Genomic DNA, 25,956 nt, shown 5'->3' on the forward strand with positions numbered 1-25,956 from the left:
AAAATACTGAAATTTAGACAAGATAATATTAATGGTGGTTAATTTACATCGTGGACAATTAGAACGGCATATTATTAGATTCAAGTTATATATGGGTGATCAAATATGCAATTAGACATTGATGAATTTATATATACAGTATATATTGTTGGATATATTTCTTGACTATTTAAAAAAAGTATCTGTAATGTATCCATGGGTTGCAGAGTGAAATCTAGCACTGTTGCCATAGTAATTAAGATTTTATGTAAATTTATGCCAATGTGCCTTATATTGATCGCATCTTACTAAAAAAATATTGTATTTCAATTCAATTCAATCTTTATTAAGAACACATGATATCTGGTTCATAGTATAAAAAAAAAAAAAAAAACAATAGTAAGAATAAAAAGTTAAATACAGTGCATGTTATAACGTATACAGACAAGAGCGCCAGTGTCTCCACAGCTTAGAGGTGAATCTGACAGAGCTCCTCACAGGACACACTAGAGCTTCAATGATTTGATTACTCAGATTCACAGCTCTACACATAAATGAATAAATACAACACCTGATTATGACAGCACAGGGTCTCACATCACAATTTACAAACATTTCACTGGCGCTACAAAACCTTGGCACTTTCAGTAATATTCTCAAAGAGTCGTTATACGCCACTGTCAAACTCTGCAAACTCTTTTTCTTATAGTTACGCCAAAGATGCGCAGTATACAAAGGTGAGCAAAAACATTTAAAAAGTGCAATTTTGACATCACTGGAGCACATAGAGAACTTACGGACAAGCATATTGGCCTGGCCATAAATCTTACACTGCTGCCTGTACATGTCTCTATCATCTGAGAGGTCACTGGTGACATAATGGTCAAGATATTTTATCTCATCTGTGAGTTGGAGGGCACTCCCGCACAGAGAGAAAACAGGAAAGGACAACTTTTTGTCCTCTTTTGTTTTAACAATCATTGCGTGACTTTTCCGAGCATTGTACTTAATGTCATATTCAAAGCCATACTGAGAACAGATATTTAAAAGCTGCTGCAGACCTGCACTGTAAGGACACAGCAGTACTAGGTCATCTGCATACATTAAATGATTATACAGATAATCACCAGCAAAACATCCCATTTTACATTCATTCAGCTGCACAGACAGGTCATCAACATAGATATTAAACAGAAGGGGAGACAGGATTCCACCCTGGCGAACTCCATTACTGACCCTAAAAGAGTCAGAAGTAGAATCACCCCATTTCACCTGCATGGACTGACAGGTATACCAGAAGATAAGTATTCTAATGAGGTACCCTGGAACACCTCGGTTTGTTAATTTGCTGAATAGTTTCCCATGATTAATCCGATCAAATGCTTTAGAAGCATCTAAAAAACACATGAATATAGTGGACCCCTGGGAATTATATTTATCCAACATCTTCTTCAGTGCAAAGATACATGTGTCAGTGCCATGACCATGCTTAAAGCCAACAATTTTGCACTGTATCAGAACAAGTGTAAGTCCACATAGACTAGTATATGCCTTTGGACCACTATGGAATCTAATTCTAAACTATGGAACAGGACCAGAACCAATCTACATAAGGACTAAACAGGGCTCAAACCTGGAGAAGTGTCAATGCACTTCCCCATGTCTTGGCCGAAGTTGTTCCGAACATTTAATTCCAATGGACAGCTAAATTTATCTAAAGAAGTGTGTTTTTTATTATCACTATGTTGGAATCAGTATTTAGTATCAAGTCTTTTCTGCAGTATTGAAATAGAGTTTGAAACACTAATCTAAAGCTAAATTAACCTGTTGTGACTAACAGCACAGACACTCAGTTAGGTCTAAAATAGAATCAACACACAATCTGTTAGTTAGACTGTTTCCAATGTCAACTTTGACTTTGCATAATCTGATATATGATGTAGCAATCAAGGTGGGGTCGCACAAAACATTTAAAGAATTTCATTTTTGTTATGTCTGGATGCAATTTCACTTTAAAACCAAAATTCAGTGTTTAGTCTGTGTGTGCTTTGGATATGTTGATATTATGACTGTATGTAAAAACGGGAACAATGTTACTATCATTCAAGTTTGGGTGAGTTGTTGAGAGAACATATAAAAGTTCAAAAAGTAGTTAATCAATGTTTTGAGTGGTTGCTACATCAAGATATAAAATTATTATTGAATTTAAAATGTGGTAAAATATGGTGGTCTTGACAAATGCTTTTTTAATATAATACACACATTTTGAGTTAGTGATTCTGTCTCTTGCTCATCTCAAATGTTTGACTATATGCTATTTCTGTATAACTGGAACTATAACTTTTCACTGAAACAGTATTGCTCTACAGTGGACCCATCTTACTTGAGTAAAAGTTGTGGTTCCTCTTCCCATTGTGAGTAAGTCTAAAGTGACCAAAGCTTTATGTTGACAATATGAAATGATTTGAACAATTGTGTTTCTTGCACCGCTCCTTCAGATATGATTTAGTATTTCTAATTTCTGTGTCCTTATTCCAGATTTTGTGCGTCATTTAAAGTTTTAATCAGATGTTACGTACCAACAGTTACTGTTGAATAGATGAGTTGCATTTTCCCCAAATAGTTGAGTAATTTCTTGGACCAATACTTTGTACTTGTGCTTAAGTAATGGTATTCTATAGTAACATTACTAGTATGTGAGTACAATTTTGGCTGCTATACCCACCTGATAATTTGAGTTGGGGCTTGAAAATGGGCAATTACTTGTATGTCTGTACCAGGACTTCATTTATTCAATCAGCGATTCATTTTAAGTTGCAAGTATTTTGTGTTAGGCTGCTTGAGCAACTTTCTCTTCAAAGTATGAACTTTCTTTGCAGATGCGTCTCCAGCGCTTCTCTGTTGCAGAATGAGCGGTTTTGATGCTTCGTGCCTTTCCGCGCTGGTCCTAAATGGCTCGGTTTGAGTGACATGCGCGTAAGCCCCACCCCCTGGCTCTGTGCAGGCGCTGCTGAGTCGAAGCGCTTCACCAACAGCCCGAGAACACAGCAGCAGCGAATCCACGGCTGCAAGTTTTGGTGAGTTTTGGATACGCTCTGATTTCTATGACTCAAATCTCATTTCCTCAACTCTCCACTGTCAGAAATGTAACTTGTTGCTTTCCGTGCGCTCGTTTTACACTTGTGTTCCTCCCAGATGAGAACGAATTTGGTGCCGTCGATGAGTGCGAGAGAAGCGGAGACTCGGTGCTGAAGACACGGGGTATCAAGTGTGGTTTTGCGGTCCCCCGTCTGACCGAGAAACATGAAAGTCCTGTAAGTTAATTTAAACTTTATTTCGCTCCGGTTTTGAACAGTTATACACTTAGCAAACTGCGCGCACAGCCTTTAGCTAAACCTCAGCGTGTGTCTATCCCGGTGCACTTTACCTGGTCCAGGCTGTATACCCGTGACGGACTTGTAATCGGACTAGCAGCTTTTTTTTTATTTCTTTGACAGAGCCTGCGTGGTCGTATTCCTGGTCGCGTCCACCTATGCGCAAGGGGTAAGTTCTCTCTGTTTACTCTTATATGCTTTTAAGCTATAAACCTCGACATTTAATTCACGTCTACGCACAAAATGTCTTATTTGTGGCATGTTTTGGGGATTTTGTAATGACATATATTCGTGCGTAAAGTTACCTCGCCTGTGCATGAAACCACTTTGTACTGTATTGCTATAACGTGATTGCCATACCCATACGCATCAGTAACCATTATGTTTAACTATGTGGACGTGTTCCTATTTACTTTTAAGATTTGTTTTAAAACTGTTAAAAACAAAGTTATGCCATAGGAGTTTTAAGTAACTGTTTGTGCTTGCTTAGCAGTAGATGTGTTTTAGTGTCGCTGGAGGGGCAGGTAGGGGATGTCGTTCATTTTTTTGAGTGGGCCCGCTTCTCACTGGTATTAGATATGCAAAGCCCACCCAGCTCCTGAATATGTAAAGAGGAACAAGGAATATTAACTGCACGCTTAGGCTACGCTCTCATCTGGAGCTCAAACAGGAAACATATGGGATTAACTAAAGTCTTGGTACAATTAAATGTAAAAAAAAATAAAAAATGCATTAGGCATAACATATGATTGTAGTTTAGCAAATCAAAAGGCATAGTTATGTACAGCTCACATAATGCACCATAAGATGTTTTAGACCAATTATTTTTTACATGCTGCACATACAATTTATTTATTTTTTGTATTGTGTATTTGCATTATGTCTCTATGCTGAGTTAAGTATAACCATAAGGAAAGGGTCCATATTATGCCACTATGTTATAATGTTGTTTCCCCATCAAAAACATACTTGGAGTTATGTTTTGTTTCATTCACACATGTTAAACACAAAAACCCTGCATATTCAACCCTGGATTGCCAATCTGTACTAAACAAAATGTAAAAGTTAGCTGTTAACTTGAAAACTGTTGGTTTGTGACTTCACAAGGTGGAACCGAGCATTTTGAGCTTTCATGATGTAGACAGAGTAATGATAAAGGATTACTCAAACACGTGTGAATGAAACAGAACACAACTCCAGGTATGTTTTGAGGAGGTAACAACATTCTAACAAGATCTCAGAAGAATCAATTTTCTGTAATATCAGTCTGTAATTGTTGCTTTTTTATGCTCCATCCAAGAGATATAACAAAACAGCCCATGTATTAAAAATCTTAATCAAAATTTTTATTAAAGGTGCCCCGCGCAACTGCGGGTCCGCTACCTATTTGTCTCCATGGAGATGTTATTGTTTTGCCTGGAATGTTCCATGGTATGACATTAAAAATATCCATCTAGTAATTATTCATTATGTTTGTTTCTGTTGCTCTAAAACGCATTAATTCCTTCTTCTTGTTTCCCTGGTGTTATATATAGGTTTCTATACTGTGGAACATTTTAGACAAAACAGTAACATTTCCATGGAGATAAGCAGGAGGCGGACCCTCCCCTAGAAATGTTATGCAGTGCACCTTTAATATTATAAGTTGTATTGTTTTAACCCGTAGCTTTGTTCATACTTGTCCTTACTTGTCAATGGTATAATGGCCAGACTTGTTGCACTGTCATTTCTCTGAGGTCTTGACCAGCAAAGTGCACTGGGTCATCTCCTAATTACAATGAGAAAAAGAACTATTTGCAGCTTAAGATGTGAGCGACTTAAGTGTTTACTGATCTGCATGAACATGTTTTTAAAAGTCCTTTCTAGGTCAGGAAGTCTCTCATCCCATTAATGATATAGAGACATTAAATCCAATCTGAGCTCCCAGGGTTTAACTGATTGAGGTGCATTGACTTTGAATTGAGTTCTCCACCCCCCTGGTCCTCTTTTAGTCTGTTGTCAGTTGTATCACAGTGACTAGAGGGGGTCAGTGGATGGATATGTAAAGCGACAAGTGACAGATTGGTTCATTGGGTGGTCCTAGAGATACTGGTCAGAACTACTGGTTAACTCAATCAAGTAAAGTGCATTTATTTGTAATGACCAATGTAAAAACAATAGGGTATAATAAGAGGTGTTGTCACGTTACTAAAATTTCAAACTCAATTTTGAAATGAAGAAATGAAGGAATAGACTCGATACTTGACTCAATAAAAAAATTTCTTTTATATTACCATGTGGTCTTATCTGTGTAATCCCTCAGTCGTCTAAGTGGGTTCCATAGTGGTTTATGGGCAAATAGTAGTCTGTGTGGTCTTATACTTAGTCTGATACAGCTCAAGATCATTCTAAAACTATTTTGGAAAGGTTCACTTGTGTGACTTTTTTAGAATGGAGACTAGCTGATGTGATGATCTAGTTTCGATCCTAGTTTTAGTATCGATCAGTATCAAAAATAGATGTCAAAATATGATTAGCTGATTCATTTTTGCAGCCGTACTGAAAAGATTAACATTTCAAACCACATTTTCTTTGGGCTTTCTATATACGCATCACATATGTCCTGAACTTGCCACAGTAACCTCTACGTAGTGCCCCACTTTCTCTGTCCCCTCTTTCTTTCTCTCCCTCTCTCTCTCTCTCTCTCTCTCTCTCCCTCTCCCCCTCACCTCTATGCGATGTTTTCTCTTTGCTAACAGCTGTGTTCCTCTCCACACACAAACCCACCCTCCATTCGCCTGCTACCTCAAACATGATCTTCAACACATTTTGCATTTGGATCACACCTCTCCTCGAAGCACGGAGGACAAGTGGGGTTTGGCAACAAGTCAAGACAGGGAAAAAGCAAGAGAAACCAGATACCAGTTAGATACTAATTGATACTAAAACTAATATTGAAACTAGGTACTCATTTGGACAAGTGTCAGTACTACAGAAAAGTCACAATCATAGGACAGAAATGAACCTTTTCTGAATAGCTTTAGAATGATCTTGAGCAGTACTAGAACAAGTTTAAGACCACATAGACTTGTAGAAACCATTTGACCATTATGGAACCTACCTGGACAATTGAGGGATTACACAGATATAAAACCACATTGTAATATAAGAAAAAGTAATTGAATGAATTATTGTGGCATCAGAATCAATATTGAGTACTTAGTCTATTCCTAATTATTGAAAATTAGTTTAAATTTTACTATCGTAACAACACTAAGACCTATTAAATTAAAATATTGCAAATGTGTCTCATTTTAGATCACGCATATTTCATTTTTGGCAGTGATGAGGTCAGAGGTCAAAGGTAAAAGTGTTGTGTGTGAAAGAGCAAAGTGTAAAGGAATGTCCCATGTAGCCCTGTTGCACCTGCAGGCAGTGGGCATGTTCCACCAAGATCCACAGGTATTCAACTTCAGGCAGGAGGGTAGGAGTGGGTGCCTCTGTGGCTTCACTCTTTCTCCATGGCAAGTGTTCCGAAGTATGGCTTTAACTTTTTATTTGTGCAGATGACCAGAAAGTTACACAGTGTTGCATTAAATTAACATCTATGGTGTTGGAATTTTGTATTGTTTTTTCCATAAATATTACCTTATTCTACTGACTTGCATTCATTGACTGTATAAAGAAGTGGACTAAGGGAGTATGACGTCACTCATAGTGTTTGACTCTAGTGAAATGAATCTCACGAGGCTAGCAGTTATAGGAGTGAATTTGGAGCTGAGTTTCTTATTAGGAATAAGAATTTAGAGAAGGTTAATACAAACACTTTAAGACCAAAATGACAAGGCTCACAACAGCAGTTACAAAGAGAGGGGCGACGTCTTTCAATGTAACATAAACTGGAGCTAGAGTCAATGGAGCTGGAAGCGCCCCATGTTCACTTCCTAGTGGTGGCTAAAAGGTTAGCTATGTCCATGTCTATACAGTGTATACCATCATTGTTAAAATTGCATTTATGCCTTTCCCCAACTAGCCACAAGGGGGCTAGAAATGCTATGTTTTAAATGTAAATATTTTATTATAGCAAAATGATTAAGGGTTAACAGACATAATTTAGCTTGTGAAGGAACAGATAACATCAACCGGGCTTTGTTATTGTGAAGCTGAGACAGCTGTCATAGCCAATTAAAAGTGATTAATGACTTCACTGCCATTGGAACGTATGCGGGTGAATGGTTTCAGGTATACAAGATAAGGCCTATGTTTTTACCCTGTAGCTCAAGTCTGGGCAGTAATTTTTCGTATTTAGGTCAAGGTAAAGATTATATAGCAGACTGTTATCACAATACTCAAATTTCACTCTGGATTTTGATACTAAGGAATAGCTTGATACTCAATACTGATGATGATACCACAATAAAAAAACACTCTTTATTTAGACAATAGAATACAGTTTTCAACCTTAAATCATAGTACTTTCTTTAATATTACCATGTGGTCTTATATCTGAGTAATTCCTCAGTGGTTCAGGTAGTTTCCATAGTGGTTCATGGGTGTAAACTAGTCTATGTTCTCTTATACTTGTTCTGATACAGCTCAAGATCATTCTAAAGATTTTCAGGAAATGTTCATTTCTGTCCTAAAATGTGTTTTTTAATATACTTGCTCAAATTAGTTTTAGTATCAATTAGTATCTGATTTTCGATGCTTTTGACACAAAATCTGATATAGTAACAGGTCCTCAATGTGGTGCCTATTGCTGGGTTTCAAATGACATCACAGCACTCTATAGGACAATATTATTTGATACAGATGGGCAGTTTGTAGTCAGTAATTGAAAATATCAGGTTCAACATTTGTGAATTTGTTTTTTAGATATTTCATAACAAAGTACAATGTGACCAATAGGAAAATCTGTCTCTAGCCCCCATCTGGGAGTATGACATTCTCACATTCTAGAATCTGAAAACCACCAATAAAAGGGAAACTAAAATCATGAATACCTTGCTATATGCTAACTATCTTCAGGCGAAAACCTTTACCATTAAGGAACCTATAAACCACACAGCGAGCTTACATCACACTGAAAAACTCCCATATCTCAGCAGAACCATCTCTTGTTCAATCTTCTACCTGTGTGGTTCATTGCTACATGTATCTCATAAAAGTATTGCCTGGGAATATGCTCTAGTGTGTATTTAAAACGCAGGTGCAGAGGAAGAGTTGGGGAATACCCATGTTCCTCTGTCAAGTTTTAATAGGAAACTGTATTACCATGAACACATTTTACACTGGGATCCTTGGAAATGAAAGGTCCTATATTATACAAAATTGACTCCTGTGAGCTTTTAGTCATGCTATAATGTTGTTATAGTCGTGTTATAATGTTGTTACCTCATCAAAAACATTCAACAACATTCACACATGTTTGGTAATCATGAAAGATTAGGCTGTCTACATCTCCAAAGCTCAAAATGTACTGTTCCACATTGTGATGCCATCAAGTGGTAATTTTAAAGTGAGCAATTGAACTGTACAGCTCTACAATACACCAGAATAACCATAAGTTGTTGCTCTTTATTATTATTATTTTTTAGTTTAACCCTTTTGTTCAGTTGAGATTACCACAGAAAGTTAATAATATCTTCTGGTGCACCAACAACACTAAAACAATAGATGTAAAGCTTCAAAATTTGGCAGTTCCAGGGCTCCAAATTACTCAAGTCATTCAAGTGAAGGTCTATGGAGTGGAGCGTTTCCTCTATCACCACTCAGTTACATCACAAGGTGCAACAAACTGTCTTTTGTTTGAGAGAAGAATACAACTTAAATACACAGGGTTTGTGTTTTAAACATTTCTGAATGAAACAAAGTACAACTCCAGGTCCATGTTTGTGATGAGAAGACTTATATATTTTTAAACTGGGTTATATAGGTCATTTTAGACAAAAGCTGCACTGGTAGAACATTCACCCTTTCACCTGAAGGTGAAAGGTTCAGTGCCAGCTGTCTCCATTGCATACTGTTATTGTGTCCTTGGGCAAGGCACTTAACCTTCCTTGACTCTACCCCAGTGTCTATTTTTTACCATATAGAAATGCATTAATCTTGTCACTTCTTGCATGATTGTAGTGTAGTCTGAAACTGCAGGTTTAGGCATATACAATACGTGGGCTTGATGACTTTGGATGTCATGGCAATTAAAGATTCAAAATGGTTAAAAAGTCCTCAAAATGGGAACAGGAAACTGGTACCTATCTCTGACAAGTAGACAATTGCAAGAGATCATAGATTCAGATCTATCTATCGTATGTTGAAGATGTAATAGACTTCAATGAAGTAATGTCTTCTACAAAATTATTTTTATTGTTTATATACAGTATATGAATTTCCAATAACATAATCAGCAACAAAGACTATTACTATTTCCCAAAGTACTTCTGTAAGTAAGTAAGTAAGTCTGTTTTTCAGATGTATTTTCAAACAGCCATCTATTTTTTTCTGTTGCACATTGTTTTGGATTCAATGGAAATGAACTTGGCTGTAACTCGTACTTCTTTTCCGGTTGGCTGCATTATGTTTCGCCACATGTCTTTAAAAGTGATATAATCTCCAGCATTTGTCAATCAAACCCGTGATTTGATTTCATCACCTGGCAGAGAGACCATTTGATGAGATTATTAAATGGGTGCTGGTTTAAAAGGTTATAATAACAAAATAAAATCCCAAGGTAACATTAGGGTTATAATTTTAAAATAGACATTAAAGTTTTTCATTATTTTACCTTTCCAAAAGTTTTCTTTCATTGTAACAATACTAAAATTTCAAACTCAATTTTTTTTATTAAGTAATAGATTCAGTGCTCAATACCGATTCCAATACCATAATCATAATTTAAAACACTCTTTCTGTAGACAACATTAAATAATAGTACTTCATTTATATTACCACATGGTATTTTATCCATGTAATCCCTCAGTGGTCCAGGTATCTTCCATAGTAGTCCATACTAGTCTACTGTACTTGTTCTGATATAGCTTAAGATCATTCTAAAGTTATTTAAAGTTATCTAAAGTTAAAGTTTCTGTTCTGTGACTTTATGCATGACTTTTTTAGTATCAATTCTTGCTCAAATGAGTATCTAGTTTTAGAATCAGATTTTCTGTACTTTTGACAAACCATAAAAACTATATAGTGGCAAGCCTTACGAACTGTGAGACTGTCCGTTCAAATCTGGTCTGTAATGTAGTTGTGTCTTTGGGCAAGACACTAAATCAGCATTTCTTATTTTATAGCCAGTTGTGATTGATCATAAGGGCATATGGTATAAAACCCTACCAGATCGTTATGGTTCTGGTTCACTGTGGCAACCCTAAAAATTTATTAACACTTCATAAATAAACATTTTATCTAAATAGAAAATTGTTGCATACATTTGTAAAACATCTATAATGTTTTTTGAGACATTTCTAATTTTAGTCAATGTTGTACTTGTAAATAAAGAGGTCTTTCCAATTTTGGCACCTTGTTTTGATTGGGTGACAGAAATTCTATAAATATAATTGTTTTGAGCGGACAAGATTTCAGACCTATTATTATGAATGGGGATGACGGACAGTTCAACAAGTCTTCAACTCTTTTCTACATTGAAGTTTTTTGTCTCCAATGGCGACCCTCTCTCAAATCTTGGGCCTTCAGGTTATCCGTAGGCACGCCGTTGGTTTGTCTTCCCATTGGTCATGGTGAACTCCGAAAGGTCAAAGTTCACGGATGGCACAAAAGGAGGCAGCTTAACATTCCTATTCGCTCTTCACAATAGTGTCTCTCTCAAAGGGAAGACGGGCCGACACAAAACAGCACAGACAGTTCATAGACCAGGACTGAGGCCAGAGTATGGTCTGTTCAATGAGAGTACTTAAATTCAAATGAAATAAAGGAAAATGCAATACAATACAACTATGGAAATATATGCAAGATATCAGTCTCTATTTAACATATATGGACTTGTTGTAGAATAAGATAGCTATCCCCAAACATTTTTCTTGCCAGATAAGTAATAACTATGCATGCTAAATTTAGTTTCTATATGTATGGAAACTATGGTTGCATTTAAAAGCCACAGTATGCAACTTTGCAGCTAAAAATAGACTAAAATTATAACTTTTGTGTTTCTTGGACTGAAAAAGTTCTTGACATTAATCGGGCTTCTTGCATCTCCACAAACCTGACTCTTATTTAGCCAGGAGGAGGAGCTTTGCCTGCTCCTTTCCATGAAAATGTTGTTCCTTTGGCTATATATTCCACAGTACTTTGGCTATAATATTCCACAGTATGGCATGAATGGATCTATCTTCATGGAGAATAAAAAAAAAAAAAGATTTTTTTGTTCTTATCCTCAACTTTGGAACCTTATTTGTTAATATAGTTATTCAAATTAGACTGATAAGAACTTCATCTTCCTGTTATATTCAACATTTTGAGAACTTTTTCATATACCCATTCATAAAATATAATCATATATAGTTTATTAATCACAACTGGCAACTGTCCAGCTAATTTTTCATCATTCTGAAACCGAGGGATAGAAAATGTATCATTGGTTTCTTCCATAGTACTGTTATCAAAAGTATCGAAAATCAGATACTAATCGACATTAAATCTAGTATCGAAACTCATAGCCAGTATAGATTTTCTTATTGGTATTGAATATTGAGTCTATTCGTCTACAGTATCGTGACAACACTACCCTATTGCACGTTGCACAATTTGACACAGAGAGTAACCAGAACATGTTTAGACCCTGATTTGTCCCTGTGTTTGACATGTCGAATCTTTTTTTTTGCCTGGAGGGTTGCTTTTTGCCTCAGTCTTTGCCGCTGTCAGAGTGATGCCGGGGAGGGGCAAAACTGTCTCAACTTGCCCCTTGTCTCTCTCTGCCTAATGCCACGGATCGCCCCAGGGGTTGTTTGCACTCTCAGAGGATTTAGAAGTCTTTCCTATCAGCGCTGTTTCTTGGGCTTTCTCCTATCTCTCATTCTCTGCTGCACCTTTCTTTGCTCTGTCCTCATTCTTGGCATTTCAAAACTAGCTTATCGCTGTACGTCAAATTTGGACAAAGTTGGGTAAATATGCAAGCGCGTTCAGGGGCTTTTGTGCACAATTTGACTTTACCTGTTGACTTGGTGTTAGCAAACTGTGGCGGGGGTGTTTGCAGTGGCGTACGATGACGAAGGGTTAGTCAAGTTAATAAACTACTTACACAGAATAGTCAGAATAACAGTACTAGTTACAGAGGTGGGAGGTGAGTCACTTTTGTACAGAAATTGTCCTTTTCAGAGTACTTTAGTAGAAGCATACCTTTACTCCTATTTGACATATTTTTATTGAAGTAACAGTATTTTTATTTGAGTAAAATCTTTGGTTACTCCTGCCACTGTGAGTAAGTCTACAAATGACCAAAGCTTTATGTTGACAATATAAAAAATTGGAACATTTGTGTTTCTTGCAGCACATCTTCACATATGATTTAGTTTGTTGTAACAGAACTTTTCTCATGTTATGTTATTGTTTTGTCTGGAATGTTCCACAGTATTCAAATCCACAGGAAAACAAATTACCCACTAATAGGGAACGTTAGCTAGGTTTAGACCATTGTGAGACAGATTAGTTTTACATTACAAATAATATGCTGTCGCTATAGTAATCTTTCAGGGTTTTTTAATGCTTAAAATATGCGGGGTTGTCTGTCCACAGATCTGATTCACCACCCGGCTTGCATCTTCCAAGGCACAAATTTGGGTCTCTTCTCCAAATTGTGAATGTATGGACCCATGCTAAAGGTTTAGAGTTGTGATTTTGTATGAACATGTTGTCTGTCAGTAAACTAATTATATTAGATAAAGCTGATGGCAGTTGCCCAATTTTGAATATCTATCTAAAGGTGTAACTTGGGTCCAGCATCTGCCTTTTTGCATGCTATTTCTTTGCTTCAAATGTTCCACAGTGAGGCATTTAACTTAGTATATCCATGAAGAAAAGCAGGAGACATCACAAGGCCAAGTTGCAATTCAGATCTGTGGAGAGGTGACTTACTCCTAGTGTTGTCAAGATACTACAATCCTTTCAGTGTCAGTAGTGATATTAGTGTTTGATTTTTGATCATTTTGACAGCCCTACCTCCTGGTAAGAAACCAAGCTTTTGTTATAAATAAAAAAAAAAACGCACATCTGTAAATGGAAAAATAAGTAATGCCATACTGTAGAACATTCCAGCAAAAGCAATAACATCTCCATTGAGACAATCCGGTGGTGGAACTTCCACCAGAGAAGTTACGTAGTCCGCCTTTAATTTGACAGTTAAAGCTATCCATTGATGCACTTAGCTGCATCCTGCCTATTACTGAAACTATAGAGAAAACCATTGGGACTGGGTTTTGCAAAGTCTGGCAATTTCAGCTTTGATGCCGTAGCTTCCTAACATCATTACTTTAGCATTAAGCGCCATTATAACTCAAACCCTTTAACTTCAAAATCTCTTCCTTCACGGTGCAATTATCATATACATGCCTGAGCAAGGAACACACCTCCCTTTGTTTGTCCTGCGCTTTGAAAAAATACACCTGCTAACCCCCAAAATACCAGGATTTAACTGAGCCACTCTGGAAAAACATTAAATTGCACTTTATTTTTAGAAAGAAGTCTTATATATAAACTACTGTTGTCACGATACAAAAATTTCAAACTCTATTTAAATAGTAAGGAATAAACTTGATACTCAATTAGGGATGCACTGATCCAGCTTCTTCAGTTCTGATACTGATTCTGATACTATGGTTTTAAGTGTCTGCCCATACCTGATATCAGTAATAAAATGTATTTGATTTTGGATAAATAAAGTATTACCAAATACACTCAGTATTTGGTCACATTTTTCTAAAGCGCTTTTCCACCTTCAAGGCACTTTACAACAAGGAACCACTCACCCATTCACACACCAGTGTACGCAGACACTGTGGGCAAGGTGGGTTAAGTGTCTTGCCCAAGGACACAACGACAGCATTCATCTGTGGGAGCTGGAATCACACCAGCCAACCTGTGATGTTTATGTTGAGAGCTGGATTCGAACCACCAACCTTCAGATCAGTGGGCGAATGCTCGACCAACTGAGCTACTGCCGCCCCTTATTACATCCATTTTTATGATCAGCCAGCAAACTTTACAGTATCAACACAGATATTCTTTACTAGTACCAGATCAGTGCATCCCTGTAATCAATACCGGTTTTGATACCACAACAGAGAGATAATGCTCTTAGTTTAGACAATAGAAGGTGATTTGCAGCATTAAATCATAGAACTTTCTGTTATATCACCATCTGGTCTTATATCTGTGTAATTCCTCAGTCATCCAGGTAGGATCAATTGTGGTTCATAGTAGTGTATACAAGTCTGTGTGGTCTTATATTTGTTCTGATACAGCTCAAGATCATTCTAAATCCATTCAGGAAAGGTTCATTTCTGTCCTGTGAGTATGACTTTTTTTTTTTTAGCAGTGATAGCAGTGTCTAGCTTTGATACTAGTTGTAGGACTAATCTGGATGTTTTTTACAACACTGGCAGTTGCATGCTTTTGGTGTGTCTTCCAGTCTGATTCGGACTCTCTTCTCTGTTCCCTTCACATAAACAAAACCTGTAGAGCTTGTGGAAGAGGAAGCCAGTTGCTGTTTGTCCATTTTAAGGTCGAGTGGCAGGTCTGGCCGACAGCAAAGCTAAACAAAACCTGAGCAGATGTGTGCTCAGCTTTAAAATTTTGTTTAACTTTATCTTTAGCAGCACGGTGCAAGTTCAGGCCAAAGAAGGGAAGCTCCGTTCTCTATTTACTTTTCAAATGACAACAAGACTCTTTGAATGGGCTCAATGGAGTGTCCCATTCAAATGCATCAAAGCCAAAGTGATGGATGAAGTTTGAGATTTTTTTTTTTTCTTTTTGCTTTAGACCTTGATGTTTGGCCTGAACGGTCAGGGGAAGAAAAAAAAAAGAATTGTGATTATGGTTAGATCTGTTTATGTTTTAATAATAGGATTCTGTTCAAAGTTCACATTTTAAACCTGTCTGACTAATTGACAAAAAGACTGAATAATTAACAAGCAAACTAATAAAAGAATCTCATTTCAGTTTGATTGCAATTTATCTTCTGAGCTCTAATTGAACTTTTACTTTATGATTGGTGGAAAAACTTCATTATAGCATTTTGGCATCACAACTTTGTAAATATACCTGTTGTTGTGACCTTAGGCAAAAGTGTAACAACATACTTGTCGTCTCTTTAATACTGGCACGTGAGCTTGTAGTTAGTAGTTTGGATATCGAGGAAGACCATTCTAAATCTGTTCAAATGGTCCTATTTTTGTGATTTCTGTGATTTTTTGTCAGCTCAGTTGAGTATGATACTAGTTTTTGTTTCAGTCAAACAGTCACTCCCCCTTCATAATGCCGAGTATGAGATAGAATCCTACTGCTAGTTCATTAGAAGGGTTCAAATAGGGCCCAGGAGAGATTACTAAATTACTCAAGCATCCATGGATGACATATAAAACCTCTTCAGGCATGTTTTCGATAAGGGAGCTCTAAAAATAACTCCTCTTTCAAAAACCATTTGATCTTTCTCATTGTAGCATTGCAGCAGTTGTTTACAATTTAATATCAAGATTATTCAAGATAGTAAAAAAATGACAACACCTTTTCTTCCTCGTAACTTCCTGCCTGGTCGTCGCGGTTACACTCTTGTTGGGAGGTAGACCTGGCTTTCATAGAAAGACTATCATTGCTGCATCAGAAGTCTCACTCATCCCTGTAATTACAACATCTCTGCTGTGTCTCCCCATCCCCCCAAAACTGGAGAGGTGCCAGATAATGCACGCGCCGCTATGCAGGGAACTCCATTACCCACAAACCTCTGCTTTTCCTGTAGTTAAAGGTGCACTGTCTGTTCTGGGTGGAGGATTTGCTTGCTTGTCTCCTATTGTTTTGCCACAGTTGTCTAACACTGAAGCATTATTAAACTGATATTTCTCCATAGACATGAATGCAGGGAAGTCCATTACCCTCAACCCTCTGCTCTTCCTGTTTTAACTAATTAGTAGTTAATTAGTAAAAATGTCTTGAATTCAAAATAGTGATCTAGTTTTGTGTAGTGTTTATTGCTGTTATTAATAAAATTTGTTGGTTTAAATTATAACTATAACTATAAATTCAAAAAATATATATATATATATATATTTTTTTATATATATTTTTTTATTATAACCATGTGTCCCACCTTAACAAAAGTATTCTCAAAAGTATTGAAAATCAGATACTAATCAATATTAAAACTAGTATCCAAACTAGATACTCATTTGAGTAGATATTGATACAGAAATAGTTACATTCACAGGACAGGAATGAGCCTTTCCTGAATAGATTTAGAATGATCATGAACTCTTTCAGAAAAAGTATTAGACCACATGGTAATATAAAAGAAAGTACTATTATTTAATCTTGAATATCACATTATATTGTCTAAATTAAGTGTCATTTTGGTATCAGAATCAATTTTGAGGGTCATATCTATTCCTTTATATCAAAATCAAGTTGGAATTTTAGTATCATGACAATAGTATTTCCAATACCAGTTTTCAACATGAAAATACAGTCAATACCAGTAGTGTCATGACTTTTTTTCCATTCCAGTGTTCTGTCATATAACAGTACGGTGCCCTAGGTGGGACATATTTGTAGAACCAGGTCAACTTGTCATAAATCTGCACAGTCCAACACTTTGGATGATCCTCTAGACCTGGAGGCGGAGACACACTGCTATAGGAATGTGCACCTTATAGGCACAAAGCAGAGAGCAGCAGTCTCCTTTGAGCTTGAGTTTAATGAGCCTATACCTGATTTAAATTTATTCTTGCCAAAATAATTGCTCTTTATATCATGCACTGTAAAAAAGAAATCAGACAGTAAAATATAATCTGTTCATTTTACATAGCATTTAATTTTTAACCGGAAAAGGGGGAAAGAGGCCCTGGGGAAGACCCAGGACACACTGGAGGGACTATGTTTCTCGGCTGGCCTGGGAACGTCATGGGGTCCCCGCAGAGGAGCTGGAGGAAGTGTCCGGGGTGAAAGAAGTCTGGGAGTTCCTGCTTAGACTGCTGCCCCCGTGACCCGGCCCCTGAAAAACAGAAGAAAATGGATGGATTTAATTTTTAATAATAACTAATACAGAAGCTACTGATAGGGCCCCCCTCTGTTCATCCAGTCCAGTGTATTCTTACTAAGAATCATGAGAGACCAACTGCCTGCCTATCCCAGACTACTACTTGATCATGCATTATTTATATATCATTTTCATATGGCATACATATATTAAATAGGTATCTTGATTGCAGTAGAATTCAGTCACTTTAACAGGCAGGACTCACTCTAAATACAACCTTGAGTGGGTAAATGGGAAGGGAAAACATGGTTAAAATTTCTTTAAAGTACAGTTAAAGCTATTTTTTTTTTAACCCAAATAAAAGTGTGCTATTTGGCAGGGACAGTGCTCACATGTGAGTATGGGATTTCGAGCCCAGGCACCAGTACTTGTTTTGAGAAATGCTCCTAATGCGCTTACGCTGTCTACACAACAGTTCAAATACCTGCGTGTACCATGAACCAAAAAGTATCCAGGCTCATTCTATCTCCTCCAAAGATCTTTTTATCTTATTGCAAATAGTATAGTATAGTATAGTATATATATAGTAGAGTACTTTGAATAGTTGCAAGTCATGATTCAGTGCTAGTGCAGCCTCTGCAGCTCAGTGAGTGAATTCTGGAGGGTTTGAGCTTTCACATGAGACATGGCCTGTCCATATACTGAGAATGAGAAAAACTTTTATGTTTCCTCTATCTGCAGATGAAGGCACGAGCAACCCATGATCAGTTGTGATTGTGATACATTTTTTTTAAATTAGTAGAGCAGAGGCTAAATACTGTACCTTTTATTTGTTTGAATAATTTCTCCAGTCCTACCTTATTGTAAATTACTATAAAAACTAACTAAAAGTTTTAGTAGGACTAGTCGATTAAAAAGGGGGCAAAAGCTCTTAAAATGTTTACATCTGTGTATCTGACACAAACCGCACTCACTACACCTGCATGGGAGTTCATGCAAAAACAATAATTTATGTTGAAAAAAACATACTAGGAAACAATGTAATTAAATAAACACAGATTAAATTTAGGAATTTTGAGTCTAAGCAAAATTCACAAACACACAACCTAGGAAATACAGTTGATTGATTGATTGATTGATTGCATTTATATAGTGCCTTTCAAGATACCCAAAGTGCTTTACAGTTCATTATTCAGTCACTCCACACTCAGTGGTGGTAAGCTACTACTGTAGCCACAGCTGCCCTGGGGCAGACTGACGGAAGCGAGGCTGCCAATCTGCGCCATCGGTCCCTCCGACCACCACCATCACTCATGCTCACACCACTTTCATACTAGGCAATGTGGGTGAAGTGTTTTGCCTAAGGACACAACAACAGTTTTTTTTGCCACTGGCGCCTCACTGAACGTAATCACACTATCGATCGACTAAAGCCCTACAGCCTTGATTTTTAACTTTACACACCACTGAAGTTGTTTTCTACAGCTAAATCATGTCATTGCAAGTTACTCGCAGAGTCTAGCAGTCCCACTCCAAACACCTCATATCTGATTATCTGTTCACCCCGGGGCAGAAACAACACTTGCTCCTATGGGTGTCAGTGATGTTTTACTGCTTTAGGATACTGAGCTGTGTGCCCTGGTGTCACGGAGTGTTTAAAGCTTTATTGTTCAAATGTTGACTCCTCCAGCCATGAATCTCCAGCCAATGTCAAGCCCCTAATAAGGTGAAAGAGATTTGCGGTGGGGTCTTTCAGTGAAAGGACAGAGCCAGAGGATAAAGGCAATAAAATACAGAAGATGTCTGAGATTATGGGTTGAGTTTTGTCTTTTTGTTTTTTATGAAGTTGTTGTGAATAATAAAAAATGAAAATGTTATGAAGAGGACTACAACTTGCTAACAACGTACCACTAATACTACAACCACTTTTTAACTACTACTGTTACTATTACTACTACAAAACATTACTTAATTTTATAGGGTTGAGTTCACACTTCAAACACACACATCAAAACTAGGACTAAACCAGGACTAAACCAGGATTTAACCAGGACTATATATAGACCAAACATATACTAGGCAAGGCAAGTTTATTTGTATAGCACAATTCGTACACAAAGTAATTCAAAGTGCTAGTCTGTTCTAAGTACTAGAACAGACTGGGTTAACTGCTGCTACTACTAAATCCTTATCTTATCTTACTACTCCTACTATTTTAAGATTCTAGTAACTTCCATTGTGCAGACACACCACATCAAAATAGGGAATAAACTACTACTACTACTACTACTACTACTACTACTACTACTACTACTTAGATTACATTGAGTACTACAACAACAGTTATTACTATACTTTATATGTCTGCAGAGTATATATATGCAACATGAATTAAGAAACTAGGCTTCAGTTTCTCCCAAAGTATTGAAAAAGTACACAGCAATAGATTACATTAGAATAGACACTGAAGACTACTAGTATCATTCTGCCCTTACACTTGGCACTAACGTGTATCTTCTTGCTGCTGGTGACTAAGCCTTGTGCTATTTATAGACCCCTCCACGATCTGCCAAACACACATTCAGGACAACTGCAGCCTATGTTGACAAACACAGCACCGAGCCTGTGTGTACTTTCACTTGGTTGTCTAAAGTATTGAAAATCACATACGAATCGATTCTAGATACACGTTTGAGCAGGTAGCGATACTAAAAAAGTCACATTCACATAATGAATGATCTTGCGCTGTATGAGAAGTGTAAGATCACATAGTCTAGTATATGCCCATGTAGCACTATGGGACCTACCTGGATGACACAGATATAAAAAAAAGAATTATGGTTTAATGCTGTAAATCACATTATATTGTCTAAATAAAGAGAGGTTTTTATTATAATCATGGTGTCAGAGTCGGTATGGAGTATCAAGTATATTCCAAATGATCTTATTTTGAAATCGAGTTTGACATTTTAGTATTGTGACAACTCTAACACTAAATAAAGTTGTTTTCTCAGCAGATCAAGACAATGAATTTGGTTGGAGAAAGCTCAGTTCAATGCCGCCTGCCTGGGGACAAAAGACTGGTTTGTCCCGGGCTCATTAGGGGCTTTTTGGGGCAGTGTTAGGCACCAGGGAGCAGAGCCAGGGGCTGAAGAGGTCCTTTACAAAGCCCAATAATGAAGCTCGAGATCAGGATAAGAGCAACCGACAAGATCGAGAGCCAACCTGCTACAGTCAAACAGTTCAGTCAAACAAGTGCATGACAAATGATGAGAACCGAGGCTAGATGTTATATTTAGAGTAACTTGGAATTGGATTTTACTGTAGAAGCACTACTACACTACTACTACTGTGACTTTTATTACTACGGCTACTACTATTATGACAACTACTGGTATTAGTACTGCTACCACTACCATAACGACTACCACAACTACTACCACAAATAATACTACAATTAATATTACAACTACTACTATGACTACTACAACTACTACAACTACTACTCCTACTAGACTAGATGTCATAGCTACAGTAACTTTGCAGTTGGATTTTACCCAATATTTACTTAGTTAAAAATATTCAAATTTTAGAGTGCTCATCTAATTTAAGTACTCTGTGTTGCTATATTAACCAAAAAAATAAAGTAGATCTATCCTCCAGCTAAGTATTCATGACGTGACACTTTCTCACTCAAATTTAAGCACAAAAATTTGTTTTGGCTTTCTGCCAGTGTGGTCTTACTGTATGTTGAAAATAGCCAGAGGACTATGTAAGATAATCTTCTGAAATCTCCCAGAAAATCTCCAACAATTTCAAAACACTGTTACTGCCTCGTAAACAACTTTGCACAAAAGTCAGATAAACCCAATCTCAAATCCACCCACCATTAAATTTCATGCAAATTTCACATCCGATCTGATTAAAGGTGACTCTCTTCCATCATAAACATGAAGAATGATTGGTGCCTATGAGAACCAGTCAGTCTTCAGTTGTGGGTTAAATTTCCAGGCAGTATAAATGACATTTTTATGATTATTGCTATAATGGTATTGTACAAGTGTCTGCTTCTCCCCCCTCCTTTTGGAAATTACATGGAATAGCTCTAGTAACTTTGCAGTAGGATTTTTATTGTAGAACTATATTAATTCATAATATCAAATATAATTCCATATCATCTATAACAGGAAAACTAGAATAAAGCTGCATTAAGATTTGATTTTCTTCTACTACTTCTACTTCTACTACTATGCTAAATGTGATATTTATAATAACTTTGCAAATGGATTTTACTATAGAAATACTACTACTACAATTACTGCTACTGCTACTACTACTAGGCTAGATGTAATAGCCATAGTAAGTTTAATGTAGCATACATAGTAAAATGTCCTTTTTGAAGATATACACTGAATATAGCACCATACTTGTCGATTTACAACTACTACTACTACAATGATTGCTACTATTTCTACTACTACTACAACTCTTATGTTTCAAACACAGATTTAAAGTGATTTGTGTTGTACTATCAACAACAATATTGATGTTTGACAATACTCAGTACTTTGCTTTGTTGAAAATGTTCTAATTTTCTAGTAATCATCCTTTAGTTTTATCTAATTTCAGTTTATCAATGAACTTTTAAGTCCTATGTTGCCATATTAACCAAAGAAACACAGTAGATCTATCCTCCAGCTAAATATTCACAACATGATACACCCTCACTCAAATTTAAGGAAGAACATTTGTTTTGCCTTTCTGCCAGTGTGGTCTTTCTTCTTACTGTATGTTGAAAGAGCCAGAGGACACTGTGAAATAATCTTTTCAAATCTCCCTCTTAAAGAATCCCAAAACACTGTTCCTGCCTCGTAAACAACCTACTACGAAATTCAGATAAACACATTCTCACCCAACCAAATCTAACCAAACCAAAAGTTTTAAATTTCTAGCAAATTTAAACATCAGATCTGATGAAATTCTTGCCTGGAAGAATCCAGACTCATCGCTGTACAGATTTCCAGGCAAATTAAATTCAACACTATCTTTTCAATCAAAAACATGGAGATTGACTAATGCCTGCGAGCTGTGTCAAACCTGATAAATGGTTAAAGTTGAGGGTTCAATTGCCGGGCAGTACAGATGACATCTTGTTAACCAAAGTGGTATTTTTGCCCTATGGTCAGCCCCAAGAGAAAGTGTAGAGGATTTGTTGATTTATGGTAAAGTTAACACTACAAGATACGAGGTGAGATGGTTTATGTCTGACCACCAATGAAGGATCACCGAGGAAGTCTATAAATGTTAATGAACACAATTAAATATGTTGTCCAAATGCCCTTTATAATTGTGTGTTAAGATAAGGGTTGTCAGTAATATAGTATGTAGCAGGGGTCACCAACCTTTTTGAAACTGAGTGCTACTTTATGGATACTGAGTCATAACGAAGGGCTACCAGTTTGATACGCTCGTCTGAAATAACAAATTTGCTCAGTTTGCCTTTAGTTATACATTATTAATAATTAATGATAATCATCTATGTGAACTCACTGATCACATTAATGATTTCTCACAATAGTTATCAACAATGACAACAAGGTTGGAAACAGATATCAATATTCAGCACTTTAACTTTATTCATATTAGTAATTGTTAAATTTTAAGTACAGTGTTAGCATGTATCATCATTGCTTCTGTGAGTGCATTTACATGAACATCAGTATCCCAGTTATAAATGCAGTATCCCGGTTTCTTGACATAATCTTACAAATGCGCAAGTTCAAAAATTATATATTTAATAAACCAGGAAAAATACAACAACCATGAGCTCCTTTAGCAGAGGAAGCTCAGGAGGTTCCTAACCAGTGGACACTGCAAAGATCCAATTTTCCAGTCACTATTGTACAAGTTCTACACTGCAGCAAATTCTTAATTAAAATCTTCTGCATAAATACACTGAACTTTACAATATATAAACCATAACTACTATAGAGCCACATCAGCCCGTTTGAGATTATAAAGTTTTTTAATGCAGCTTTCTGCTGCATCTAGAAACTTAAAATTGCAGGGGTAATTTGCATAAACTGCACAGATCGCTCATCTAAATCGCTTATCTAAACTTCATGTATAATGAACATATTTTTAAGATACTGTCATTTTTAAATCTGTACAAAGAATCATGGGTGATTAAAAAAGAATTGCAACAGAATAAAATTAAATTGTAGATGCAGCACACTACTGAGTTGCGCTATTTTTAGAACCGGCATAGGAATAGGCTCAATATTCAATACCAGTTCCGATACCACAATGATGATGAAAAAATGCACTCTTAATTCAGACAATAGAATGTATTTTTCAACATTAAATAATAGTATTTTGTTTAATATTAACATGTGGTGTAATGTCTGTGTAATCCCTGAGTCATTCAGGTAGGTTCCATAGTGGTCCAGGGGTGTATACTAATCTATGTGCTCTACTTGTTTTGATACAGCTTAAGATCATTCTGAAGCCATTCAGATTAATTTCTGTCCTGTGAATGTGGGTTTTTTAGTATCAATACCTGCTCCAATGAGTATCTAGTTTCGACACTAGTTTTAGTATCGATTAGTATCTGATTTTCAATACCTTTGACGCTCTATTACCCAGAGGCTTAAACTGCACTTTCTACTTGGGGAATGCTCTTTTTTGCATAGAAGTTGTGGTGACATTTAGGAATCCGTGACGGGCCGATGGAGGGGCAGGTCTGGACCAGGACCCTTCAGCCTCTCGGGGCTCAGAGCTGATGAACCGTTGCCGCTAGCGACACTCACATTCCATATCATTGCCATAGTTACACCCTCCCCCCTCCCCTGTGCCCTGAAGAGGTTCTGGGTTGCACACCTGTCTGCACCTCCAGTTTTATTTTCTTAATCTGTGATAAACGTAGGAATTGACAATGTCACGTAGTCATTTTTGTACAAATGAATACAAATCTGCTACTCACTTGCATGATATAGTAGGTGCCAGCAGCTGTGTGGCTCTTTGTTGTCAGCGACGTCAGCTCCCATTAGGCACCACAGTTTTTGTCATTTTAGATTAATATTGTGACTTATTTAAAATGACCAAATTATAGCGTAATGATCATATAGCGTATAATATATAGCAGAAGAAGGCTGTTTGATTATTGGAAAGTTATAATCACAATTGTTTTAAAGATGGACTATTTGGAGAAAAAAGATTACTTCTATATTACGTCTAGCCTCAAATTTTTAGGCAAAATGTATGTTAATATTAGGAGAATAAAAGTATAACTTGCACATACAGGTCTTACACACTGTTAATTTATTATTATTAGGCTATATTCATAAAATGGCACTGATTAAAAATGTGACTTCTTTATGTTGAAGCAATGAACAACGAAAGCTTTTTTGGGGGGTTGTTTTTAATAAGACAAAGTAAAATGTAATCGTAAATCATGATTGATCAATATGAGGAAGACCAAATATTTTCCGTGTTTCTTAATCTGATCCTGTGGTGTTATGTATGGACAGATGGTGACTTGTTTCCCCTCAGGTATCATCCTTTAAAGTCAATATAAAAGTGTGGGAACCGAATCTGGGGTCATGTCAGATCAGGTCATCAAATAGCCCTAGACGGGGGTCAAAGGTCACAAAACCCCAGCAGGTAGCAACAGCAACAACTAATTCTCCTCTGCTTTTCATAAAACTAGACAGCACCTCAGTGACATAACAATACGTGGCTCTTTAGGAATTCACGGTCGGGACAGGAGCTCACTTGCAGGTAGCTGTATGGTTAGACAAACAGACCACAGTGACCCCAGTATAGGTCACGAGTGTATCGAAGTGTTGAGTTGTACAGTGCGTTTTCTTAGTTCTGTCACTGATAAGCGCAGAGATGAGTGATAGACGATTACCAGGCTTACTCCATGCTGTTTTTAATAAACTAGGATCAGGCTTTGACCTTTGTGTTAATGGGTAACAGTACATCATGCTACTACATACTACTGGTAACTAAAGTTACCATACATTTGCTTTTCAAATTGCATTTACAGTTGACTTTGCCGTAGTAATGGTGGTGGCAGTAGTAGTGATAGTATTTTGGTTGTAGTAACAATGGCTTTTCACAACTTTCAGAGGCTAGAGCGAAGTTTTACCTGCACAGTAATGTTAGCAACAACTAGCATGCTAACCAAGCACATCCTAATTATCAAACAATAAAACACTTTAGAATGAAATCCAGGGAGGACACAGTTCACTTATTCTGACCTCAAAAGCAGCTTCTAGGTCAAAATTTTCAAATACATGAAGAAAAATTAGGTACTGGACCTTTAAACACAAGTCCAAACATTTTACCAATTAAACATATAAATAGACTCAACATAGTTATAAACTTTTATCTGAAAATACCTGTAGAAAGTGACAG

At 36.7% G+C, this 25,956-nt stretch overlaps 1 protein-coding gene across 1 annotated transcript in view; it reads left to right on the forward strand.

Annotated features, from left to right (window-relative positions):
* Positions 1 to 3,016: 3,016 nt before the first annotated feature.
* The window catches only part of col4a6 (collagen, type IV, alpha 6), a 126,224-nt gene continuing 103,284 nt past the window's right edge, over positions 3,017 to 25,956 (forward strand). The window contains exons 1-3 of the mRNA XM_055156299.1: positions 3,017 to 3,056; positions 3,175 to 3,293; positions 3,477 to 3,522. Coding sequence (XP_055012274.1) covers positions 3,283 to 3,293; positions 3,477 to 3,522 — 57 coding nt within the window. The 5' untranslated portion in view covers positions 3,017 to 3,056; positions 3,175 to 3,282. The remainder of the gene's footprint in view (positions 3,057 to 3,174; positions 3,294 to 3,476; positions 3,523 to 25,956) is intronic.

Source organism: Boleophthalmus pectinirostris, unplaced genomic scaffold (genome assembly GCF_026225935.1).
Source record: "Boleophthalmus pectinirostris isolate CB_2022bp ecotype Guang Dong unplaced genomic scaffold, ASM2622593v1 HiC_scaffold_20, whole genome shotgun sequence".
NCBI lineage: Eukaryota > Metazoa > Chordata > Actinopteri > Gobiiformes > Gobiidae > Boleophthalmus > Boleophthalmus pectinirostris.